The sequence below is a fragment of the Falco peregrinus genome, chromosome 2 (assembly GCF_023634155.1).
Source record: "Falco peregrinus isolate bFalPer1 chromosome 2, bFalPer1.pri, whole genome shotgun sequence".
NCBI lineage: Eukaryota > Metazoa > Chordata > Aves > Falconiformes > Falconidae > Falco > Falco peregrinus.
The window spans coordinates 68,428,648-68,454,129 of NC_073722.1; the positions used below are offsets into that span (position 1 = coordinate 68,428,648).

The 25,482-nt window shown below is 49.4% G+C and overlaps 1 protein-coding gene across 6 annotated transcripts in view; it reads left to right on the forward strand.

Moving 5' to 3' along the window:
• The first annotated feature begins 853 nt into the window (after positions 1-853).
• Positions 854-25,482, forward strand: part of LEF1 (lymphoid enhancer binding factor 1) — a 71,437-nt gene continuing 46,808 nt past the window's right edge. For 3 of the 6 annotated variants that reach the window (XM_055797142.1, XM_055797145.1, XM_055797147.1), the window contains exons 1-3: positions 1,534-1,931; positions 2,822-2,885; positions 4,379-4,512. In XM_055797142.1, the coding sequence (XP_055653117.1) occupies positions 1,722-1,931; positions 2,822-2,885; positions 4,379-4,512 (408 nt within the window). In that variant the 5' untranslated portion in view covers positions 1,534-1,721. Of the gene's footprint in view, positions 1,154-1,265; positions 1,321-1,533; positions 1,932-2,821; positions 2,886-4,378; positions 4,513-25,482 lie in introns of those variants that run through there. The other 3 variants (XM_055797143.1, XM_055797144.1, XM_055797146.1) reach the window with 3 other exon arrangements.

A 25,482-nucleotide genomic window follows, 5' to 3' on the forward strand; every position in this document is an offset into this window, starting at 1 on the left:
CTGACGTTTCTCAAACGCAGCGCGCCTGCTTTTGTTTGGATGATTTTTTATTATTATTACTATTATTTTTAAAATTTACTTGTGCCCTGCGCTGGGGCGATGCCGTGTCAGCCGGGAGCTAACGGGGCAGCGGGCGGCTGCGGGAGCGGGACGGGGCGCAGGGGTGAACCCCAGTGACTGCGCGGGCTGCGTTCACCGGTCTGAACGCGGGGCGAGCTCACCCCGGCTGGTTTTCTCCCTTGTTGCCCGGGGGCTACTACACGTTTCTGCCGGGCACTTGCTGGATTTAATGGGATGTGTTAATTCTGCCCTTCGTTCGAAGTAGGCGCGGGCAGCGCCCGGGCAAATCCTCGCACACTCCCTCGCTCCCCCTACCCGAGCAGCGCCATGTGGCTGCAGCACCCCGCACCCCCCAAAAAAAAACAACCAAAAAACAAACCCGAGGAGTCTCAACAAAGCAGCCTTAAAAAAGCAGGTCTGCCTGCCTGGGGGGATGCGGCGAGTGCCCGTGCCCGGCTCGGCAGGCTGCTGGCTGGGGAGAGAGAAGCGCGGCAGTGCCCCGGCGCAGCCCCCCCGGTGCGGCACACGCACACGCACACGTGCGCACGCACACACACACGCACACACAGACTGCTCGGCGCAGCCTGAGCAAAGTTTGCCCGGGGGCAGCCCCGCAGCCGCTCGCCCCCGAGCCGCCGGTCCCGGCCCCCTCCCCGCCCCCGCCGCCCGGCCCCCCCCGCCCCGGGCGCTGTGTCAGTCACGGCGGCGGCTCCTTTCATCTCCGCCGCCCCCGCCCCGACGGCGGAGGGAGGGAGAGAGGGAGGGCGGGCGCGGTGCTGAAGTTGCGCCGCCGACGCCCCGCGCCCCACCGCCGCCCCCCGTGGGGCGCCGCGCCCGCCGGCTGCGGCAGGCGGCCCCGCGCCGGGCGCTGAGCGCGGAGGCGGCCGGGGGCGCGGAGGCGCCGCGGCGGCAACTTTTTTCCTTGCCCGCGGGCGCGGAGGGAAGCGGGGGGGCGCCTGCCCGCCCGCTCCATCGCTCCCGCCCGCCCTCCCTCCTGGGGCTGTTTCTTCCTTGCCCCCCCGCCCCCCGCGGTGCCGCCGAGCCGAGCCCAGCCGTGCACGGAGCCGCGGGCGAAGCGGCGGACAAAGGCCCGGTGGGTGCGCGCCGCGGGCAGCGCCGTCCCCGTCCCCCGGGCGCCCCCACCCCCTGCCCGCCCCCCCCCCAGCCGTTTTAACTCGGGCCCTCCCGGGTGGCGGCAACTTCACTCGGAGGCGAAACTCGGGCGGGCTCCGCTCCCCTCCACGTCCCCTCACCCCCGGGGTGAGCCCGGGCCCCGGGGCAGGGGGGGCGGGGGCCGGGGCTCCGGGAGGGCGGGCCCCGGCGCGGTGCCTGGGGGCGGGCGGGACACAAGCGGGTGTATCTCGACTTACTCCGGCCGTGCGGCGCGGCAGGGGGGAGGCTCCCCGCGGGGCCGTGGCCGTGCGGGAGCTGGGGTACCTCGGCCCCGAGGGGGCGGGCGGGCGGGCGGGGGTCTCTAGCTGTCGAGAGCAACCCCAAGGACTTCACGGGATTTTTCCTTCTTCTCTCCTCCTTTTCCTCCTCTCTCCTCCTCCTCCCTCCTCCTCCTCCTCCTCCTCCTCCTCCCCCCGCTGCTCCTCCCGCTCCCGCTCCCCTTCCCGCGGCGGGCCGGCGGCCGCAGCAGACGCCGCGTTGCCGTGAGGATGCCGCAGCTGCCGGGGGCCGGGGGCGGTGGGGGGGACCCGGAGCTCTGCGCCACCGACGAGATGATCCCCTTCAAGGACGAGGGGGACCCCCAGAAGGAGAAGATCTTCGCCGAGATCAGCCACCCCGAGGAGGAGGGCGACCTGGCCGACATCAAGTCCTCCCTCGTCAACGAGTCCGAGATCGCCCCCGGCGCCAACGGGCACGAGGTGCGCGGCCGCGGGGGCTCCGCGGGGCAGCGCGGAGCGGAGCGGCCGCGGGGGCGTGGGATGCCGGCGGGCTCCGGGATGCCGCCGACGGGAAGGGGGGGGAGGGAGGGAGCCTCGGCGGGGCACCGGGGAAACCCCAATTTGCCGAATTTTGCCTGAAAAAAAAATCATCCTACCCCATGTCCCGTTTCCAGAGGGGCGGCGGGCAGAGCCGCGCGAGCTCCGCGCCCCTCCGCGCCCGGGGATGGTCCGGGAAGGGGGGGCGGGGGGGGCGGCCCCCTCTGCGCTTCGGCCCGGGACGAGAAAGTTCCCGCGAGTCCCCCGACGGTGCGGTGGTATTAGACCTCAAGCAGCCATGAAATTTCCTCGGTGAAATCAGCGGGGTCGGAGCATTAGCCGTAAACTCTTTAAGGGATTTGCATAAAACTGTTTCGGAAGAAATTCCCGACGCTAAAACAACTTTAGGGCGAGCGGGGAACCTGCCTTTTTTTTTTTTTTTCCCTTCCTCTTTGCCTTTTTTTTTTTTTTTTTTTTTTTTTTCCTAAACATCTGGTAACGAGGGCAACCTGTTTTTCATCATTATTTTTGCTATCTTTTTACCAAGAGTGTTTGGACTGCAGAAGCTCCAAATATTTTCCAGAAATAAGCCAGTTCCATTAAATGTAGGGCGCTTCTGCTAGAAGCGTTTCGCAAAGCCCCATAGTTATTTATGTCATTTCTGGTACAGTTGCCTTCCAAGTGACTTAAGAGGGAAAAGAAAGATGCTTACATCTTACTCTTAACTTTTTCCATTCTACAAGAGGCTGTAGTGCCATGATCGATACATGAGCATCCATACAATGACTATCCTTTTTCTTCTTCTTTTCTGATGGTGGATTCCCTGTGGTCAGGTTTCGAGGCAGACCCAAGCGCAGGATTCCTACCATGATAAAGGCAGAGAGCACTCCGAGGAAGGTGAGAAGTGCATGGTCCTCTCTTCTGATATTGGCCCTCTTAGTCCCCCTGTGAACCTCCAAGCAATCCTCAAACGGGAGCTCGGTTTCTTTGGGGAAACATAAATCTAGTACCTTTGGGGGAAGGGGGATGCCAGGATGCTTTCAAAGTGCATTTTAAAAGGAGGTGAATGTGCAACATGTTTATCTTGAGTGACCAAATGGTATTTCAGTTGTTTAGAAACTGATAAGTAGGCCAAATGGATCTTCGCTGAAGAAATAACTATTTTTAGGCTATCAGTTTAAACACATCTATGCCCTCACTCATGCAGTGCAGCCCAGTTGTGTGTGTTCAGAAACTCTGTGCTTTTTTTGCCATAGCCAAAGTCTGTTGCTTAAATCTCCTCTTCCAAAATCGAAGCTTTAACAGACCTCTTGCTTTTTTTGATGTACCAGCTGGTTAATTTTGATTGAGGAGGACAGACGAAAAACAGTTCATCGAGTATCTCTTAGGAAGCTGGGCACATGTACAAAGAATGTGTGCTGTGAAGGATGGGAGATTATGTTTAAAATGAAATGCTTATCATCACAAACCAACCAGATCATAAATATCATATAAAGACAGACACAGTTCAATCCCAATGCTTTCTGGGACTCTGTGGCGATCTTTCTCCAAACTGGTCAGTAAACAGCCTAAAAGCAGTAATGTCCACGCTCGTACCATTTTGGCACTGAGGAGGTGGAGGTCAGCTCTATATAGTTGTCTTTTCAGCCTTGCATACTTGTAAAACCTCACTTTTGAGTAGTACCATTGTCAACGGTTATATAGGTGGGAGACCTGCTCAGCCCCCCTTTGTAGGACTGGGACCCAGATTCTTTATTTTCCTGCAAAATAGTCTCCCTCACTTGGCATCCCTCTTGACTGTAGTGCCATATGTGTGCAACAGTCAGGTGCCCCCCAGATCATGACGGTTTCCTTCCAAGCCAGCCTCTGCCCTCTAATTGTGTTCCCGGTGAGCATGGCCAGAACGCATTGTTGACCGCACACAGTGGCTCAGTGAGAGAGGGAAATGATTATATCTAGTTATCACTGCCCTGTTCCTCCCTTTCCTAACAATGACATTGGAAACCCATACTGGCAATACTTCTGAATCCGCAAATCCTAAAGGGATGTGTAAAATGGGGGGAAACTGCTACTTGAGAAATGTGATGTCACTGCTGATGTTTCTGCCTTGATTTGAACAGGGACTAGCAAAATAAATCGGTTACTCTGAGCCTATTCCATATTTTAAGCATAAACTCTTCACTAAGAGTACTTGCTCCTTTAAGAATTGACTCTTCTTAAAAAAATGTTACTACAAATTGCTGTGGACCACTTTCAGGGGTAATTTCCATGAGTAAGGAAACGTTTGCATGCAGAACATTTTTATGAATGCACAGTACCTGTTTAAGTGCTCTAACTTACAAGAAATGCGTATGTGGGGGATAATGTAATCATTGTTTCCTCTTCCATAGGAAAGCATCCAGACAGTGGCTTATACAGCAAGGGACCATCATACTCTGGTTATTCTGGGTATATCATGATGCCAAATATGAATAACGACCCGTACATGCCTAATGGATCTCTGTCGCCACCCATCCCCAGAACAGTGAGTTATCTCTTCCTAAGACTGGGTTTTGCGAGCTGGGTTTCCTCCCGTTCGGTCTGCAGTGTGTGCTCACGCTGGGGTTTTTTGGGGTAGCTTCAGTCATGGTGAAGGTTGCGCTTCTGCTGTTCAGAGCCTCCGTCCAGTGGAGTTTGAGAGGTCTTGGAGGTGTTGGTTGCGATTCTGGTGGAAAAGCTGAGATTAACATCTGCGGGGTCTGACATCCTTTGAACAGGGATGGGGGCTTTGGGGAAGCAGCCCTGGTTTGCAACTGTAGGATAATGTATGGCGGAATGATGTAAATGCCGTCTTTGTAGTGACTGGGACAGATGTGAATTTTCTGGCTTTAACTCTTCGTTTGTTGAGGAAAATGGAGGGCTGGAAGCTGAACTAATAAAATTGCTTGTCAGTGAGATGAAAAGATCGGATTTTTAAATTATTTTTTTTTGCCTTCAGATACGGCATTGCTCTTTGCTGATGGAAATTTATTTCTGCCATCAGTTGCTCTGTGTGAAGGCTTTATGTTTCTGGCAGTATTGCTTTGAAACATACTCTCTATCTCCAGCCACAAATTGTGAAATGGTTGTTTAGGAATTAATATCAGCTGTGATGCAGTAGTTAGAGCTTTCCTTTATGTTGCGGCAGGCACTGATTCATCCAGGTTGGTCCCTCTGTTTCCATTGGTGTAGATGCACGTTTGATGGATTTTAATGTATTTTTAATTTTGGATAGTCAGTGCCCATTTTATTTTTGTAAATCTCTTGGTATATGTACAGAGCGATGGGGAGGGAATGTTAAAATGAGCTGTGGAAATGAGAGTAGTAGAACCGGAGTGGAGCGAGAAGCAAATTTGGTTGTACGCATCCTGCTGAAAAAATGCCACTGCGGTTGTGTGTGGTGTGATACAAGAAGTTGGACGCTGGTATTTCCCTGTGATAAAGCAGTTTTCTGTCTTACTGGCTCTTAGATTTTTACTTGGTGGTCTCTGTCAAACAACTAGCATTATTTTGCTTTCCGATGTTCTTGATTTTTCTTTGGGGTTGTGGCTTTTGACTTCAAAAACAGGAAAGAGGGGGCCTAATCTGAATTGGTAATTTGACAGTAGCAAAGCATATTAAATTAGTGGATGTTCGGATTCAGAATGGCAGGGCAGTTTGGCACTGGGAAACACAGATCTGCCCTTTCTATATGTCACCATTTGCGTTGGAAAGATGCAAAAACTCATGCGATATATTGTTTTCTATAGCTCTGGGGTTTTTTGTGTATAAATTACAGTTCAGAGGCCTACAGCCATTTAGGGTGAAGCATGATGACCATGGTCTGTTGATATTTGTTGTTGTAAACACTGCTCTGCGGAAAACTTCGGTTCAGATGTATCATGGGGGAAAGGATGCAGCTTCTCGAGAGGGCACCGGGACTCAAACCTGCCCCTTTGAGGACTGGGAAACTTCAGACATTTTTTTTTATGCTTTCTTTCCCACATCGCCTTCCTTAGAAAGTCCCTAGTGCTGGTGCAAGGCTTTGAACAACAAAATCCGGTTTAATTATTCACTGAGGATTTTCTCTGTGTATGTGTGCCGTGGGGCTGCCGCTCTTTACTGATCGGGCATCGATGTCCCCAGAATATTGGCTTCTTGTGGAGGTTGTCTGCTCAGGTACTTGAGGAACCGTCCTGCGAGGGTCCATTGGAGGGGAGGAGCGGGGGAGCACATCTGCTTTCTAATTGTAAAGCTGCCTGCTGAACATCTGAGGGGCTAATTTAGTTCAGTGTTACTCTTGCATGTTACAGCAGCACCGCTATTTCGGTAAAATTGTGCTGTTGCAGGGCTGCAATGTTGACATAAGCCTGGAGTTCTTTCAGTTTAACCACAAGGCTACACGCTTGAGTTATTAAATAATTTTTTTGTTTAATTGAACTATAATCTTTGTTAGTCTCCTAGCTGACAGCTGGGTTTTAATGCGCGTGAGATCAAAACGCTGCATCCAGGAGATGACACGCTCGCTCGCTTCATGGCTAACCACAGCTCCAGAGTGGCACGCTGCTGGCTCTTCACCTTTGCAGGGTCCCAACCGCCGCCCTGCAGGTTTGCTCTGGCTCCCCTTTTCAGGGGGAGTTGCCGGGGCTGAGGGCAAGGAGCAGCTGAGATCAGCAAGCACTGGAGGTGGAGGTCTCCCCTGGGGTGTCAGTCCCCGGCCATTTGTTCATGGAGCAGCCCTGCAGTGTATACCTGCGCCCTTCCATTTGCATGACAAAGCCGCTTCTTGTTGATGCATCTGTTGCCTGGAGGTGTTAGGCAGGATTAAAAAGCTGCCCTGGGGCGCTGAATCTTTTTTCTGCCTTGGAAGGACCCGGCTGCCTGCAAACCGCCCAGGGGATGCACCCCTGGGGAAATGCGGCCGGGCTCCGGAGAGGGACCATCTATGATGGAGGTGGCCTCAGCTCACTGTGCCAGGGCAGAGAGAGCAAAGCTTTCTTGGAATGGGAAAAAAGTTACTTTCACCAGCATATATAGGGAAAAAAATGTCTTACTGTTTTTTCACAAAAGGCAAATGCTTTGCATGCTTACTTTGTAAAATGAAAAGTATAAATCTGTAGTCATACACAACATGTCTAATAAGACTTAAAAAAAGGAAACTGAAGTGTAATGTCAGTGCGGCTTTTGGAGGGGAAAGGGTGTTTGAGGAGGATTTCAAATCTTCCAAAATCTATTGCTGGAGTGGTCTCATCTTCCCCATTCTCCTCTTCTTAAAAATTTTTATCTTTTTAATTTTTTTTTTATTTTACTGGCAACTGATTTGCCTTTTAAAAGTTGTAATTTTAGGAGCAGGAGAGTGTTAACTACAAGTTCAGGTATGAGCCTCACGCCACAGTATGTATTCTTATCAGATAGCTGCGTAAGTGAAAAAGCAAAGAAGTTGGTTTGGTTGGCTGCAGGAGAAGTGGCACATGATGGTACTAAACCCGCAGTAACACCTGGTGAATGTGCATCCTGTGTGCTCGAGTTATCTTTTGGTGGTTTCTCAGCATTGTGGGAGTACTGAAGATGGGAGATGGAGACAGCTGTTTGTTTTCTAACGTGTGGTTTTTTTCTTTTTTGTTAATGAGACTAGTTTTGGGGGAGCAAACCTTTCTTTCTGTATGATGGGAACGTGGGGACAAAGGAAGTAACTGAAGAAGAATCATTTATCAGTGTCTTAAATTAATCCAGAAAATAATTTTATCGTTGTTCCTCCCTCTTTTCCAATGAATTAAACTTACTGTGGGAAGGTAGAGGATTTCTGCAACCTTCCTTTTGTCCTTATGTCTTCTTGAGGTCTGGTTTTATTTCTTTGTGGCTAAACTGTCTCTCTGTAGCAGCTGGAGGTGTTAAATAGTTGGCGGATACAATCTATCCTTACAGTCACCTTACAGTGACTTGGAAAACATAGCATATCGATTTGAAAATGATGAGGGATTCTACTGAGAGAGTTTGAGTGCAAGGAACAACGTTTATACGTAGGACCCCCCTACCCTGCCTGTTTTGGATATTCCTTGTATGCTTCTGCATGACAAGGGGTGTGAAGATAGTTCCTGCATTGAAAAGCTAATGTCCCAGGAGAAATTGTGCAGATAATATTGACGGGAGGAAGGGCAAGGGTAGAAATAGCAAGAACGAGTGGCTACAGAGCCTCAGTAAGAGGGTTTTGTTTCCCTCGCTGCACCTTGCTGTCCCTCTGAAAGCTGGCTGGTTCACTTGCTTGTAGGGAATTTCTGGGACCCCAAGGGGAATGTACAGGAGCTGTGGGACACGAACCTGTTTTTTCATAATCCTGAGAGTTTGCTTCTGCTGACTGTGCAATCGTAGGCACTTGCTGGGAGCCGTGGTCAGCTGAAAGCTCCCTGGCCCAGTATGAAATGGGCTTCGTAGCACAGATGTTGGGGCTCAGCTCCTACTCCCGTATCACCCATCAGAAAGCTTTGCACTGATTCCCCAGCTGGCACTGGAGCAGGATGCTCCAAGGGCCAGAGGCAGCTGTGGTCCTGTCGCACGTCTCTTCCTTTCCCCTGCAGCCCCAGACCCGTGCCTGAGGAAGCAGGTTGCATGGGCAGCGGGGGGCTCGACAAGCCAGAGCTGCTCACCCAGCGCTGAGGCTCTGCTGCTTCACCCTGCATGTGTCTTCTCAACGAAGTTGACTGATGCTGATTAGCTCCTTAACTTTGAAATCAGGTGTAGAGGAATACAAAGCTTCTTGACTCTATGGAAGCAGAACTTGCTGGGATTTATTTGGGGTTGCATGGGGAGGAGTTTTAGCACTATTTGCTGAGGTGCTCCGTGTGTCGCACCAAGTATCAGCGCCGAGGGAGAAGAGGAATCTGCTCAGCAGTAATAGAGGGACCTCTCTGCTGTAAACATGTCTGTCAGCTGCTCTGACTCAAGCATCACAGCTGATCGAAGATACGAGCCAGGTCTCTGTGAAACACAAATCCAAGCCATGAATGGTTGCGGGCCGAGTTTTGGTGGTGCTTTCTTTCTCCCTCGTAGTGAAAAGAATTCTCTGGGTGGAAATGGGGGCAGAGGAGGTTACTGTGGTGCCTCTGGGTTGGCTTTTGTCTGAATCTTGATCTCATTGCCCGTGATAAGATGGCAGCATCCAGGCAGTCTTATGTATGTATATCCATCATTAGCATGGTGGGCACATTCTGGTGAAGAAAACAGTCTTTCTACTTTTGGTGCCTTCTTCTTGTCAGGGTGATGCAATTAGCAAATTATCTAATTGCAGATGGGCAAGGGGGAATGAAAGTGGTCTCCTGATGTCTCAGTCCAGAGGCAGCAATTGCGTGTGTCAACGGAGGCATAATCAAAACTCCCTCCCATTACAAATCATCAGAGTCGGAGCTTTTTTATTTCGGTATGTGTGTATGCTTATGTTCTAAAGCTCCTTTTTTTCTATATATCTAGGAGCTCATTCAATATAAACTGTAAACAGTGGAGCTGATGCTTACGTTTTAAGGTGGTTTAAAAGCAAAATGTCACTCCTGTTGTTTTGGTGCTGTGCCACCTCTTCTCCAACTTAATCCCAGCCCAGAAAAAACATTAATAAGAATAGCTTGTTACGGGCTGCAAGTGCCAGGGAGGATATGGCTCAAGAAGAAAGCCTGAAGCTCCACAGGTTCAGGCATCAAAAGAGGAAAAGACTTTATCCAGATACTTGCAACACTGTATGGCTGCAGGCATCGAAAAGCCTGGGTACCGCAGGCCTGGCTCCTCCCGAGTACTTAACTTCTGTTTATAGTTAGGGAAAACTCCTCCTGATATGGGAAGGAAATAACCCACACAAAAGCATTTTACTGCTGCTGTGATATTTCTGAAGTCCTGTTAGAGGCATGTGCTTTTTTTGCTAGTAGTAAAACACTGTGTCTCTCAGAAGGCGGCAGATGTGCAGGAGTCTGCTTTAATGTGGACACTGAACACTTTGCAGCCTGAGGTCTGCACGTCGCATGGCCTGCTGTGGTCTCCTGTGTTGCTCTCACACAGACGGACACCAGTCCAGCATGCAGCTGGTCCAAGGGAAATGCTGCTGCGAGCCAGGCGGTCTGTGGGTCCTCAAACTGGCGGAGGCAGGTTGTCCCCAGCATGTGCCCTCCCCACTTCTGCAGGGGAGCCATGTGCTGTGATGCTCCAGTTGTGCGTAAATGACTCCCATTTTCCCCAGACTGACCCTGTCCTAGCTTGCAGGCATTTATTCCTAAGCTGGTTTTGGCTGTAAGGTGTGTTTGGCGTGAAGACCATTCTCATCTGGCCGTTGGGTTTGGTCCCTTCTTGCAGGACACTGGGGGGAAGGCAGCACAGCTGCTTGGCATGCTGCTCCTGCCCGGGCAGTTAGGGATTAGTGTCTCTGTCACTCTGGCCCTTCATAAGCATTAGATTTACTTAAGAAAACTGCTTTCAGAATAACTTAATCTAGCAACCCAATGGCTTCTATTTTGAGACTTGGATCTTGTGGATATGTTTATTTAGTTTGGGTTTCCAACTTCAAAGGAATCTGTCCTCTCAGCAAGAAAGTGATTGAGCACTTAAATAAAAATGTATTCATTGAATCTTTGGGATTGAGCTAGAAGTGCAGTAGCGAGTTAACGTGTGTGCCAACTGTGCTAATCAGCCAGGGATTGCCTGTTCTCCTAAAGGAGAAGAAAAGTGGTCTGAACTGCCCAAGAAGTGGCGTGCCTTCCTCTGGCTTCTGGTGGTGGTGCTCGCTGACGCTTCAGGTTGAGATGAAGGACCTAGAATATCTTTTTCTGTGATCTTCAAAGATACCGGATCCCTCACTGTAGAAGAGCATTTTCACAGATCTGAAAGGCCGGATCAACATTTGTTTATTTTCTTTAAGTGTCTGTGGGTATAGGTAAGGTTGGAGCATAAAATCAATAGGAATGAGCTTAGGCAGCAAAAAATTACGAGTGTAATGTTAACAAGGCTTTGGTTGAATGTTTATATAATGGGCAGTTTAACTTAAAAAGTAAGTGTACTGTTGTCATCAGCTGTAGCACATAAACCAGAGAATCACCTTGGTTAGGAATTATTAGGCAAGCCTGAGAGAGGAGTTAATTCCCAAAAGCGTCTGTCTATCCAAGTGCTTTCAGTACTGCAGCCCTGTACTTCAAACAGTACCGCACAAGTCGGCAGGCAGGTCTGCTTCGCCCGGGCCAGCGCGTGGCGGGGAAGACCCTTGGGAGCCTGTGGTTTCATGCATGTGTTTGCCACGAAGTACCTTCTGAGAATGCTGGTGCTTCAAATGAAAAGGGGTGCGGGTGCTCGTGGTGCAAGGGAGCTCTAGTAATGCTGCTCTGGCAAAGAACAGAAGAAATCATTTGCTAGACCTTGTTTTTTTCCTCCTTGCTTTCTAGGGAAGCTTTAAAGTAGCTTGAAGCAGGTTGCTGCTGCACATCCAGTGCGGTGCCAGGCACTGCATGTACTCGATGGCCCTGCTCTGAGAAGCCCACAGCTGTGGCTCGCGGGAGCTGCAGCAAGCCCTGCGGTGTCGGCGCGGGGAGTAAGATTTCAGAGAAGTGAAAGGCATGATGCTGAAATCCCATTGATACTGATGGCAGCTCAGCTTCTCCCCTTAGCGATAACCGAAGAAAACCAGTCTGGAAATGGTCTGATTTGTCATGTACATTCAAAAAACAGGGAAAGGGAACATGGGGGTTTTGTTGGGCATTTTGTTGGCTCAGAGGTGGGGAGTGATGAGCTCTAACAAGCCATCCCTGTAGGCCCTGTATTTCTGGGTTGAGGTCCTAGTGACACCGGCTGCTCAGAGCCAATGCTCTGTCTCAGTATGTGGTCATTTAGCTATGCTCTAAGTCTCCATTTCTTGGATTTTCTGCCTCTTTCTGTATTTCAAAACAGCCTCAGAGATTTGTCTTTGTGACTGTCTGTTGTCTCTCCACAGTTTTGGCATATCTTCTTGCCTTGATCTTTCTTCATGCCTCCCAAATCTTGCAGTGGCACGCTTTGTCTAGCATAAAAAAAGTACAATATGGAGGTGACGATTAAAGGTGTCAGCGCTCGTCAAACGCAGACCACGCATGGGGAGAAGGCCTTTTCCCTGCCGATGTGCTAAAATGCAGATAAACTGTGTCCAGCGATGCAAACGTGTTTACTTTGTTAAAATGCCACAATCCAGCGATTTGTTTAGGGTCCCTAATTTCTGAAGCTGGACTGGTGCTCTGTCAGGTTTAGGGAGCTGCTGTTAGAAGTGGTAATTGGTTTTGGTTGTGCTCAGCCTCCCCCAGCCCCAGCCCTGTGCTGCCTTCGCTGCAGTTCCGTGTGACTCCCGTGTACCCCCATGGCGAGCGAGGTTCCCGCCGCCGGCCCGTGTTGCATCCCACACAGCCCTGCCGCGCAACGGTGGCACAGGGCATCTTCCCGCCATGCAGCTTTCCGAATTAACTCTTACAGAGCGACTTCCTTCTCACATCTGTGCCCTTTCCTCACGTTTAGGGCTTGTGGCAGCTTGTTTCCTCCTGTGGCATTCTTTGTGGCCTGGTCAGCAGTGTTGCTGTTTCTTAAACTGAAGAAACACTTGTTACGGAAAAGTTGAGGTGACGCAGGAGAATAGCCGGGCGTGACAGTGCAGTGGCCCCTCCGAACGCGAGGAGGCTCTGGTTTCTCCCCTCAACGGCTGCACGTGAATTAGCCCCTGTGAAGAGTAAAAATTGTCCCGAGGTTCACGTGCAGGTCCTCCTCTCTCAAATACAAACGCATGCGCAAGTTCAGCCTCTGGAGGAACGTTTGGGAGCGGGGTGGGGGTGAGCGGGTGGGTGACACTTGGGATGGGAGCCCAGGGCGGTGGGGCGGGCTGCAGCCTGCCGGGTCCCCTCTGGGATGCTGGGGGGCGGGATGCTGGGGATCGACACATGGAAAGGAAAAGCGGGCTCAGGGGGCTGGCACTGGGAGAGCTTTTGAGGATACTGAGGAAATAAGCCATGTATCGAACATACTAAAATACATTTTGAAAAACATCTGCAATTAAAATAATTACCCTGAAGAATGCCCCTAAAGCTTTTTGCTTTGCTGCCCTCTGACAGTAGCGTGCTGGGTTGGATTTGCGTCTGTTCTTTGCTGCCCCATTTCCTCCTGCACACAACTGAAATTCAGCTTCACAAATAAGTTTGAACTGAGCATGTTGGATTTGGAAAATTTGTTACTCAAAAGCTTCTCTCTCACACGTTATTTCATGCCTTAAATACCCCTGGTATAGGGGGAAAAGGAAGCTGTGCTGGATTTAAAGGAAGGAAGAAATAAAACTTTAAAAAGCTTATCTTGTTAGTGTGTGGATTTTTCTGGGTTTGTTGAGACTTTTTTTTCCTTCTCAGTTATTTTGAGGCTATTTCTAAGATTATAGTGCAGAGATCCTGTTTTAGATGTAAATGTTCAGAAGGAAAACTCAGAATAGGAGAACAACAAAAAAATGCTAATTTATTAGGCAACTCCCCAGACAGTTTGACAGCACTATTGCAAACATTTTTTTTTATCTTTTTTTTTTTTAAAATGGCAACTAAGACAACTTCATACTTTGTAATAAGGAAATATTAAGAGACTCTAGGAGAGCTGGTCAAAATGCTGTTTTGCATGAAACTTTTTTAATTCAAGGGGCCCTCCCAAAACAACTTGTGCAGAAAGCTTTCCCTCTTTCTTTGAAACTTCAAATCTTTCCTTTTCTTTCTTTTTTTTCTTCCCCAGGGATAAGTGTATAAATGAGAATATTACGAGCTAATGGGTCAGAACAATAAATATTCAGTCGAGAAAAGTGATTTAATCAAAGCTGGTTCAGAAATACCTGTGTTTGAGGCACAGGTAAACTTTTTAGGAGAAGGAGATCTTAGAGGGGATTTGGTGGAGCTTGTCTTCCAGCTCTGGCTGCGGGACTACAAGTAAATGCATTCAGTTAGTTAAACAGTTGTGTTTGCTGCACAGAATTTCCCTCTTCCATTAAATGAATCTTCCTGACCAACATCTACTGGACAAAGCATTTTTTTCGGGTCCGGTCAGCACAAGAGCCTGCGGGTGGGTCTTGCATTTCTTTTCTGGAGGCAGTGTCACAGCCCCGGAGCCCGTAGGTCACCTGTTGGCCTTTGATGCGTTACCTGCATCCCCTCTCCTCTGCTTGCTGGGGTCTCCCAGGAGGGGGTGGCTGGTTAAGGCAGTGGCTGAGATTTGAGTGTAGGGGGTTAAGCCAGGACTGGGGGAGCTGCCTGTAGTACTGCAAGAGCCTGGTAGGTTTGTAGCTGTTTCGGGGGTGGAGCAAAAGTTTGTGCCTGTGCAATTAAGCATGAAATAGGTAAATTCTGTGTATAATTGCCCAACGTAGAGTCTAGCGTGAGGACGTGACCCGTGGAAATCGCAGTGCGTCGGTGGCTGCTGGCAGATTCCTGGGAGGTATCCCTGGTGCCCACACTAGCACGGGGAGGGGGGGTCGTGTCCTTTGCCTCCCCCTACCCTGCTCCCAAAAGCAGAGGCACAGTCTGGGAGGAGGCTTCTGCAAATGAGGATCTGAAAAAGAAAAACTTTTTCAAAAGTTTCTGAAAAACTTTTGTTCAGAGACTTAGAGGAAGATGATGGCAGAGGTGGGAACAAAATCTGCGTTTTCAGGAACCTGCCTGAAAGACATCTTGCTTATAAAGATACATTTCTTGGGTGGTTTGGTGGCTTTTTTTTGATGTGGTGTTTTTGTTTTCCTTCAGGAAAACAAACCAGAAATCTAAGAAAGTAAAAACTGGGATGTGCGTGGAGGGAGAGAATAAGAGTGCAGATAAGAAGAAAGCTGGTGTCAGTGTTGGCTGTGGCTGTGTTTCATACCCAGCCTTTCAGTTAAGGACTGAACAATCCTACTGAGGTTAATAAGTAAAAGCAAGGAGGGGCTTAAGAAAATTAGCTTAAAAACTTCTTGTCAAAAAGCAGACTTCTGTTTTTTTCTCTTTTTTCCTCCCTGCCATCACAGAAACACTTGTATCTTCCCACTCGGTTTTCTGTTTGTTCTCCTGCCGTGGGGGGAGCAGGCTGCTTGCCCTCAGCACCCCCCACTTTTGTCTCCATCCCTTTCTCAGAAATTCAGTGCAAACACGGTGAGATAACCAGCACGATGTGCTCCCTCTCCCAGGAAGCTGCCATCGATTAGTGGCTCTTGCACACGATATGCTGGCGACGGCCAGCCAGGGCTTCTCAGCCAGTTCACCAGCCTGGTGGGGCTTTTGTTATTTACCATGGGGCTGGGAGGACCTTGCTCAGCTGCTTCTCGAAGCAGCTTTTTGGGACGGCATCTCAGCTGCAAATCTGCTCCAGCCGCCATGGGCACTGGCCGTGGCCTCAGCAGTGTCCGCGCCCTGTGCCTCAGCAGCCTCTGGAGGAAAGAGTGGTGGGAAGAATGGTTGCAAGAAGGTGCTGGCTGGTTTGAAGCTGGGGGTTTAACTTCTTCCTGGGCATCCTGAAATACCTGCTGCTTTAACGTGCGCCCAGGCTGTGCTCGCTGGAGCACAGCTCTCAGCTTCCAACCTGTGTTTCTTGGGCAGCGTGCTCCAGTGGCATTGTCTCCCCAGGGATACCCTGCTCATCTGTGTTGGTTTCTTTTTTCTTCACAGCTCTGTAGCTGCAGCCGATACAGGGTGGCAAGAGCTGGCAATTGCACATCCCCCAGCACCACAGCCAAACCTAAAAATCGGTTTGCTGCAGTCATGCCGGCCGTCACTTTGCAGGGATCAGGTTTTAAGGAACTGGTGAGGTTTGTTGTCAGGTCTGCCGGCGCTCCCTAAGGTGGTAATCAAAAAGTCCTGTGTGAGGAGAAGTTGTGCCTCTGCTGGGGCATGGAGAGCTGCCTGTGTGGGTTATGCAGTGGGCTGCGCAGGATGGAAACCTGGCCGATGGCCTTCACGTGCCTCTCTTGGGGCTAAATGGTGTCTCTTAACTTTCAGTGAATAGCTGCAAAAAAGTAGCAAGCTTTCAAGCAAAACTATCAAGTAGCAAGTGAATCCCTTGCAAATGAACACAAAAGTCCATGGAAGGGAAAATAAGCAGTAATTACAGTAAAACATACTTTTTCATCACAGTAATGGTTTGACGCTGAGAGGCAGCTTTGCAGCATCATATAAAAGCGACTTCTCTGCTGCTGTTTCTTCATAGCGGCGAGTGTTTTGGAGACCTTTTCAATGCTACACATGTTACTTTCTCAGTTTCTGGAGGCTGGCATTCATTTCCAGATACTTGAGACTCCTTGTGGGATAGGCAGAAGTTGAATTAGCTGCCCTGCCAACATGGAAGCAGATACCTCTATTTACAGTGGCTGCTCCAGCTCCCTGTGTCTTGCTGCGCTTTCCTCAGTGTTGCTTTATGAGCATCCCTCTGGTTATCAGGATGGACACCAGAGCCACAAAGAATCAGTCCTGATTTAAGAAAGCCGGCTCTGCAGAGGAAGCAGTAAATTTGCTGGGGCTGGCAGGAGAAGGGCCGGCGAGGGGTGGGCAGGGGGGGACTCCAAAACTTGGATTAACACAGAAAAGACTTCTGTCTTAATACTGCTGGAAAACTATAAGCTTTTACATCTTGCTAAAGTGCTTGCTACTTTGGCTCTAGTTTCAGCCTCAGTATGGTTAGTGTGTGTTGAGGAACAGTCAAAGGAAAAACGAGACAGTTTCCCAGCCTTGAAATGACAGAGACATAAGCTCTATGTCCACAGGGAGGGAGGGCAGATCCCTTTGCTGTTGTCTTTGAGTCGGTGTTTTAATGACTGAGGGGAAAAAAGGAGTGTTAGAACAGCAGAAGAAAAACGATACAGCTAAGAGGAAATTATTTTTATTGCTAATACATGGGTGCTCATAATGTTTAATTCTTTACAGCTTATGCTTTATTTGCACATTCTTCCTTCCTCACCACTCTGCACGCTGTAGTGGCAGCTACCATATTTCAAAAATACTGCTCTTAAAAGCTCCTGTTCAGTGGGTTTAGTATGAATAAAAATATTTGTTGAAGTAGCGGTGGTGCTCAGACTGGTCAGCATACAGACACAGAGTGGTTCAGCTGCTGCTCCCTCCCAGGCTCTCGCTTTTTATATCCTCCTTATCCCCCTTCCTTTCCACTACTAAGTTTTAAAAGTTCCTTGGAAATATTTTTTCAGGGCAGCGTAGAAGTACGTTTAATCAAAGTTCAGGGTAGTCTTTCTTGATAGAGATTTACTTTTGTTTTCACTAGCGAAGCCAGATGAGGAGAGAGGAGGACCCTGGGAGCCTTTGATGCCCCTGAAAACAATGTTGTGGCAAGAGCAGTTTTAAGGCAGCCTCAGAATTGTCTGTGTGACTGGAGGAGAGGAGTCTTAGAGGAAGCTTTGTGGTATTTTACACTTTCAGATAATTATTTATCTTTCTGGATAACTAATGGGGGTTTAGTGTTTGTTTGCCATGTGCCCTGTGTCTGGCTAAGGGTAAGTGAACCACTGTCAGTTTGCTACAAGGAGCTGCAGAGGGGAGGTGACAGCCTAGGCATCTGCATTATTTTGCCTTGCATCAGGTGCTAAAAGTCACTAAACGTACCATGAGTCACAATATTTTTTCCCAATTTGACTTGCTTGCCCAATCGTATTTTTACTTCAGCCTTTAGGCTTGAAAAAGCATGTGCATAATCAGTTCATTTTGTGTGGTCTAGGCTATAAAAATGCCCCCTCTGTTCTTCCCATATGAAAAACCTGTTTTTAATTTTGAGGAACTTATATAATTTTCTGTGCTTTCTTTTGTATCTCAGATTAAAAACAAATGCTCCCTTCCCCTAACTTTGCATGTTCCAATTACGGAGTTGTGAAAATAAGTCATCCTTCAGCTTTTGTTACTTTAAAACAGCTATCGGTGATGTCAGAGTCAATACTAAAAGCATTAAGAATGCTGGCAGAATGTAATGCAGCTGCAATCCAACATGATGTTGGAAATGGGGTTGAGAGCATAAAGGCTTTCCATATTCCCAGGGCGCACAACTGCTCGCGGCCTTGGCTTTGATCTCTTCAAAGGCTGCTGCCTCCTCCTAGATGGAGAGACTTGGCTGCCACTCGCTCGCATTGAAAAAAGGCAGAGGTCTCTATTCAGGCAGAAATCAATCACTGTACAGAAACAATTATGTGTAATTCAACCATCATGAAAACAGGGCGAGATTATGGGTTTGTTACCTGAGTGACTGCGTGGAGATGGGGAGCAGCGGACACGGGAGTCCTGCTGACATGCCACATCTTGATGACAATTATAGACACATGAATGATGTGGCGGGCGGGGGCGGCGAGATGACAAATGCTGGTCACGCTGTCCAGCAGAGCAGAAAATGAGGTTACAATTGGGAGATAATGTTTGCATATGTAACCATATTTCAGCAAGCTGGGCAACTTCAGGGAATAGCGGAGGCAGGCGATCGTAAACAAAGTCAGTGTGTGCCAGGGCTATCAGCTTTCTATAGTGCAGAAATGCATATGTGCAGTGAGAAACCTGGGTGCCATGTCCTGAGGAGATGCTTGTTTAAAACAGCCTAGCAGCACTTTTTGCCAGGGGAGGGAAGAATTTCCCGGGGAAAGGAGAAGTCTCCTGAGTTCGGTCCTCAGAAGGCAGAGAAAGCAAACAAAAATCCTTCTCCATCTCTCTGTGTCTCGGGACAGGGTGGTATTAACATGGCAGGGAGAGATTGCTGTTTACGAATGGCATGGGTGAGCGCGTCTCACGTCTCCTGCCTTCCCCTCCCAGCAGGGATTTAGGCTAGCCTCGTGGTAGCGCATCTCTGAGCAAGAGCATTTTTAGATTTGCATGGTAACATCTTGGCTGCAGTAGACTGTTGGTAGTGTGACGTGATGCTCAAAATATCTTCTGATGTCTAATGGCCTCCTTTAATTAGGAACTTTTTTTTTTTCCTTCCCCTGAGTGGTGAGCAATAGCTGGCATGTGTAGTATCTGCCATGAGAATATTTATTTAAAATATTATTGCCTATAAAGCCTTAAAATAGTTTTCCTCCCAAAAAGGCAAAATAAAACACAGATGACTGATTATAAAATGGTATCCCCACTCAGTTTGGTACACAGGATGAGCTTACCTTTTATACTGCTCAGGCTTAGACATCAGAGGCACAAGAAGCTGCTTTGAGTTACAGATCTTCAAACAATAAGTCAAAACAAAAAATCAATCCCTCCAGTCCCTGGGTGCAGTTAGCTAAAGATAAAAGAGAAAAATAAAGTTATGCTAAAGCAGATAGAGGAAGGGAACAGATAGGCCAAGGAAACACAGAGGACAAGTGCAGAGTTGAAGTGGGCCTAGTGTGAGCCAACATCAATGAATTTTTATCTTATCAAAAAGTTTTAGGGTTGCCAATTCTTTTCAAACTGGATTCACTCTGCTCCGGGGCTGCCTGAAGCGTTGTCTTCAATAAAAGTTGCTTCTCCCCACCCTTTACATACCTCCCTCTCACTCCTAAATGTAATCACACACAGGGATTAGGCTGCACCTCACTCAAGGTATGAAACTTCTCTGCAGACATCAACAGTAAATTAAGGACTCTGATAATCACTTGTTATTACAAATATAATCGGAGATTTCTTCTTAAGTATTTGGTGAAAGATGCATAATCTTAAAAAAGTAAAACCATTTCCTTCTGGGGATATTCCCCCCTCCCCCACACCTCCCAGTAAATCTAAATTGCAAAGGAATTTTTTAAATAGATTTTTTTAATTGCATTTTTTAACCCTTTCTCATAGCTAATTCATGGCATTTTTAATGCCAGTTAACTGTCTTGATTGAATCAAATATGTGGCTTAAGCCTTAACCTGTCAAGAAGAGAGCATCGTGCCCCAAAGTTGCAATATGCAAGCTGAACCCTTCCCTGTGTGTCTCTTCAGGGTTGACATCTCGGGGTGCAGTCAAATGAAAAAAGCCTTCTTTGGAAAGAAGTCTGTTGGCTTTGGCCGCCTTCTGTTTCTGTTGCATCTTTAAAGGTGTTTATAATAGGGGCCAGCACGCATGCTTGAGTCCCGGCACGAGGAGCTTAAGGTGTCTGTCAGCATCCCTGGCTCAGAGTGGCTGGTGCTGGTACCCACCCACGGGTGTGAGAGACAGACAGGAGCGGGTAATGCTTCAGGTAATAGCTACTCCAACAGCAGAAAACACATTTATCCAACCAAAAGTGATTAACAGATATGGCTTGTACATTGCGTGCAAAAATACCTGGAATGCACAAACATACAAAGGATTGGGAAAGTCTAGTTGATGCACAACTTCAGCCCAGTAGCTGCTGTCTCAGGGCCTGTTTCCCATCTGCAGTGCAGCATAATATCCATTTCATAGACGAGGCAACATAGCAGAAGAGGAAGAATAAAAGAATTCAGGATATGCAGGTGCAAGTAAGCTGAGGCAAGGGTATTGATGTTAGGTCTTGCTCTTCCCTGAGAATTTGAGGAGGTGATTTCAGACAGCTGCCTGGGAACCTGGGGCTGAGCTCTTCTTGCTTCAGGCTGCTGAACCGCTGCTGCCTTCGCTGCTTTGAGAAAACCATAAATCATGCTTTTCTATGTAAACAATTGCATGACCTGCTACAGAGGTGTTCATGGGATTATGAACTGAATGGGAAAAGGGTTAGTGAGTATAGATATTACTACAAGATACGGTATGGAAGATGTGGCTCATAATGTGAAAAAATGGTATCTCCAGTCTCTCATTTGGTAAGCTAGAAGTTACTGTAGGTAACTACTCAAAAGAAACATTCAGCCAGTTACTGCCTTAAAAAACACATTAAAAAATGCAGCTTGATAATTATTCCCATTCATCTCTGGGTAGATTGCATCTTAAAGATAATATTTTTTTAATTGCTTTAATATTCTCCTTACAGTTGTCTTCTTTGAAGTGAAGAGCAGTGTGGTATGATACCTCTCATCAGGAGTGGCTGCACAGGGGGCTGAGCTGAAGCTGGAGGCTTCCCAGCTGCAGCTGCGTGTTGCAGAGCTGCTTTCGTCCTTTACCAGTTTTAGTTTCCTCCAGTCCCAGCTGTAGGTGAAGTCTTGTCAGCACTAATTGTCATTCTCTCAAAAGAAACATTTTGTTTTGCGGAGGCAAGAACGGGGCCAGGGCTTGGTACTCAAAATGCTGTGTATGGGATGTGCTGCTTACTGGCCAGTGGTTTTGCAAAAGTGAGTGGGAAGAAGACCAGTAGTCCTTGGGACAGATGATGCAGAGCAAAGATTACTGCAGAATAGTAGATCCTGCCCAGAGAAGAGGGCATGTGAGGCATGTGGTGCATTGTGATCGTTTCCCTGTTCTTCCTGAAGGAAGCACAACCTACAAAATGTGTTGGTTTGAATCAGGGTGAGCTAGGAGACTTACAGGGCTTAAACAACCCAATCTGAAATGGGAAGTGCCTTAGCTGTACTTACAGAGTATTTTGCTTTTTTTGTGTTTGTGTGAAGTGTGTGTTACATTGGAAACAAAGGATGGAGCAGAGGTGAATGGGAGCTGCAGCGTTCTGCCTGGCCTCTCTGCCCCTTCTGCCCTAGGAAAGCAAGCCCATACCTACTTGCTTTGGGAAGCATCAGCCATCTCCCTTTCCCGTTTCAAGTATGTTGATTGAAGTATTGGAGATACGTGTGTTGACTGGGCCTGGTTCCTCTCAGTGTGGGGCTTTTCTTTCTTTGTCGTTTTTGATCCGGCCTAGCTGTGCATCCCAGCAATAGCAGCTCATTGATTTCATAGAATCATTTAGGTTGGAAAAGACTTTTGAGATCATCAAGTACAACCACTAACCCAGGACTGCCAAGTCTTATCACTAAAACATGTCCCTAAGCACCACATCTACGCTTTTTTTAAACACCTCCAGGGATGGTGATTCCACCACCTCCCTGTGCAGCCTGTTCCAATGCTTGACCACCCTTTCTGTGAAAAAAAAAAAATATCTTAATATCCAATCTAAACCTCCCCAGAATAACTTGAGGCCATTTCCTCTTGTCCTGTTGCTTGTTACGTGGGAGATCTACCCCCACCTGCCTACAACCTCCTTCAGACTCCCCAAGTCTCCTCTTCTCCAAGCCTGTGTCAGCTCGCTGCGGTACAGAGACTTGGTTATTTTGCTCTCCCAGTACAGTGTGCAGGGAATAAAACCAGTAGGCAAAGGCTGTGTCAGGCTGGGATGGGGTAGGGGCTAAACACAGAGCAAGGGCATGGCATGGAGGCGTGTGGCGAGGAGCTGGTGCACCCATCCTGTGGCCTGAGGCGAGTTCCCGGGAAGCTGGAGCTTGCGGGACAGTGGTGTGGGCATGATTTCTCAAAGCTGACCTACTTAGCCTCTAAAGTAAACACCAATTTGTGGTCTCTTAGTAGGGAGGGAGCAGTCCAATAACACTGGGGTAACTTTCTTGCCAGCAATGCTCATTGTTCAGGGCAGCATTTAACTTCATCTAATTGGGACACTCGAGTTTCAGCAGTTGGCTTGCAAAAACAGCAGACAACCTGAAGGTGCCAAATGATTTGTTAGACACCCGTGATACATAACCCGCATCTCTCCGGGAGAGATAGCCCGGCTGGATCCTCCTGTGGGTGGCACAGGCTCTGGGGGCTGCTCGTTGGCATGAGCAGGTACTTCTGGTGGAGAGGGGGTCAGAGCCCTCCTGTGATGGCAGTGGGAGCATCGGTGGCCTGTGAAGGCTCAGAAACACGAAGTCGGTGCCTTGAGGTCACTCCAGCAGCAAGGAGCCCTCTGTGAACGGGCTGCCCAGAGGTCTCTGTTCAACTTCTGTCCCAGTGGAGCCGAGCCTTCAATAACAGGCAGATATTTGCAGAGTGCGTATTATGGAAATCGGACCAGTCATAACTTGACTGCTCTAAAATAACACACGTCTCTTTAGAAGAGTGGCGGCATAGTTTTTTTTGGCTGGAGGCAGAGACAAATTTGTGTGAGCAAGACAGTGGCCTGTGTGGGGCGGCTAGGGGCCAAGCCATGCCATTCCCACCCCTCGGGGCACTCAGGCTGTCTTGGGAGGGCACAGGCCCGCAAGGCATGTCCCATGCTCCGGCGGGAGGGTTTCACTCCTTCCTGCTCCTGCTGGCTCCCCCTGGCCCCCAGCCCCTGCCCCTCGCAGCGGGCATCGTTGCAGTTAGGAGGCTGCCATCACAGCAATTAGGAAGTCTCTGGTGCGGCCATGCAGCTGCTGATCTGCATGTCTGCCTATGTTGGGCAACTTGCATGTCACTCTGCTTTCCTCCCTGGGGCTGCCAGCATGTGGCCATCTCCTGCGAGCTCCTTCCCACGCTCCGGTGGGTGCTGTCTGGCACACGCATGATGCAACTCCTGCCTCCGGTGCCCTGAATCGGTCCAGCTCGGCGGAGTGGCTCAGCAGTGCACGATGGGTTTGAAACCAGCTGCCTTGCAGGGTTTTGCTTTTCCTTGTCTTGGTGGGTAGCTGGGGGGAGCGTTGCTTCTCCATCAGCACTTGCCCAGGGTCACCTGCAAGAGTAATTCAATGTGAAAAGTAAGCCCAAGTCTCATTGCTGGAACTTACTGTATTTTTTACGTTTCCTGCCTTTCTAACCAACCCGACCCCCTGGCCGTTCATGTTGCCCTCTCCTCCAGAGGAGGTGTCAGCACGGCAGGAGGAAGGCTGTCTTCTGCTCTCCTGTGGCAGCCTCATCAGCTGGACCTGCAGAAGTATTGAATTAGCTTTATTATGCCGCTGATTTGAAGTCATTACTGGTGTAAGCCGATGCAGTTCCATTATTGTTGATGGGATTGGGGCTCTTCATGTCACAGGTGAATTGGACTCAATTAACCAAAGCCATGGTCTTAATTAGAAGCTTGGCTTTCAGTGGCTCCTCCCGGGCGCCGGAGGTGGGACGCCCCCCACCTTGCCTTGCTGCCCCACGGGGCTCTGTGAGTTCAACGGGAGAGGTGCCACTTCGTCCTCTGCAGCATCCACAGGGACTGCATGGCATCCTCTTCTCAGGCTATGTGGCCTCTCAGCTTTGCTCTGGGGGAGAGGAGACCCAGCACGAAACCTGGAAAGTGCATACCTGCCCCTTTGGGCTTGCTAGTGCAAAGCCTGGCGCCTGTATTTTGCCAGCTCTGGATCTGCCCCCATAGTCTTAAGTGGTCTGGCCAGTAGATGGGTGTTTTGCTCTTTACTCGAGAGATTGTTAGTCAGGGGTTTTGGCAGATGCTTGCCTTGACAAGCTAAGTGGGAGGTTTCATGTTTTCACTAGCTGACAAATTTTCAGTGGCCCTTATTAAATATTACTTCCTACAGCTAGGCCTGGTTCTCCTGAGTGCCTGGATGAAGCAACAAGTCCGTAAGTACTTATGAAGAACGTGGTGCTCATTATCGCACTTACACAGGTAGAGAAGCCCAGGCACAGGGAAGGAAGCATCCACTTGTGGGACAGGCCAGTGGCACACTCCCAGGGAGGGCCAGGCTCCTGCCTCCCGCTGGGCTGCTGTGGAGCCAGGACCAGTGGGCTTGCAAATGGTCTTCTGCAGCCTGCCTTTGCCTTTCCATAAGAAAATGCAGCTTTCCAAAGGCGCACTCGTGCTGGGTGCTGGCCTGTGCCACTGCAGCAGGGTTGGTATGTGGGACCATCCTGAGGGCATGCCCGGCTGCCTTGCCCCTGCTGCTGGAGGGGACAACAGCCCTTCTGAAAGTGTGCACCCTCCTGCTAAATATAGCATCAGTGCAGGCTCTATTTTTAGTGTGCATTTTAAGTGCGCTTTTCAGCAGGAGCCCTGCAGGGTTTCGGCAGCAGACCCCGCAGCTGGGTTTCCCAGCAGTTTGTGTCCTTTCCTGGCAAGAAAGGATGTGCTGGGGATGGAGAGCTCACGTGGCTCTCACTGGTGGCCCCATGTGCCACATGCTTACCCAGCCGGCTGCTGCAAAACAGGCGGCATAGCGGCTGATTGCTGCCTTCTGCTAATTAAGAGCTCCTTCCCCTGCCTGGCCTCTGGGTTGTTCTTCCCTTCTCTCCCCTCCAAAAGGTGGTAGGAGCATAGCTGCTTGGAGACTTCTGCCCCCTGCTCAGGTGTGGCCGCAGTTGGTCAGCGCGCTCCAGAGTTAAGAGGGACTAAGCCATAAGTGTGGGCGAAGGTTGATTTAACCTGCACCCTCAAGTAAATCCCTTTCAGACCACTTCCTCCATTCAAGTTAGGGTTCAGCACATTGCTGTTGCACCCTGTCATGCATCTCACTGTGGACTCACCCTCCCTCTAGATGGCAAGGAGAGGGTGAGAAGATGAAGACTTGGGCAGCAGGGGAAGGCTCAGCGCGCCGTGGTTTAGGCTTGTTGCATGGGACTGAAGTGTTTTGAGCTGTTGCTGTAGATGCTCACTCACCCAGCTGTGCTGCAGGTGGCAGCTTTCCTTGGGCCAAGCTGGAGTTTGCACCCACCAGCAGCCTTGGGGGTGAAGCATCCCTCCCTGCTCCACGGCAGTTTGGGCAGGGCCGCTCTTCCTGGA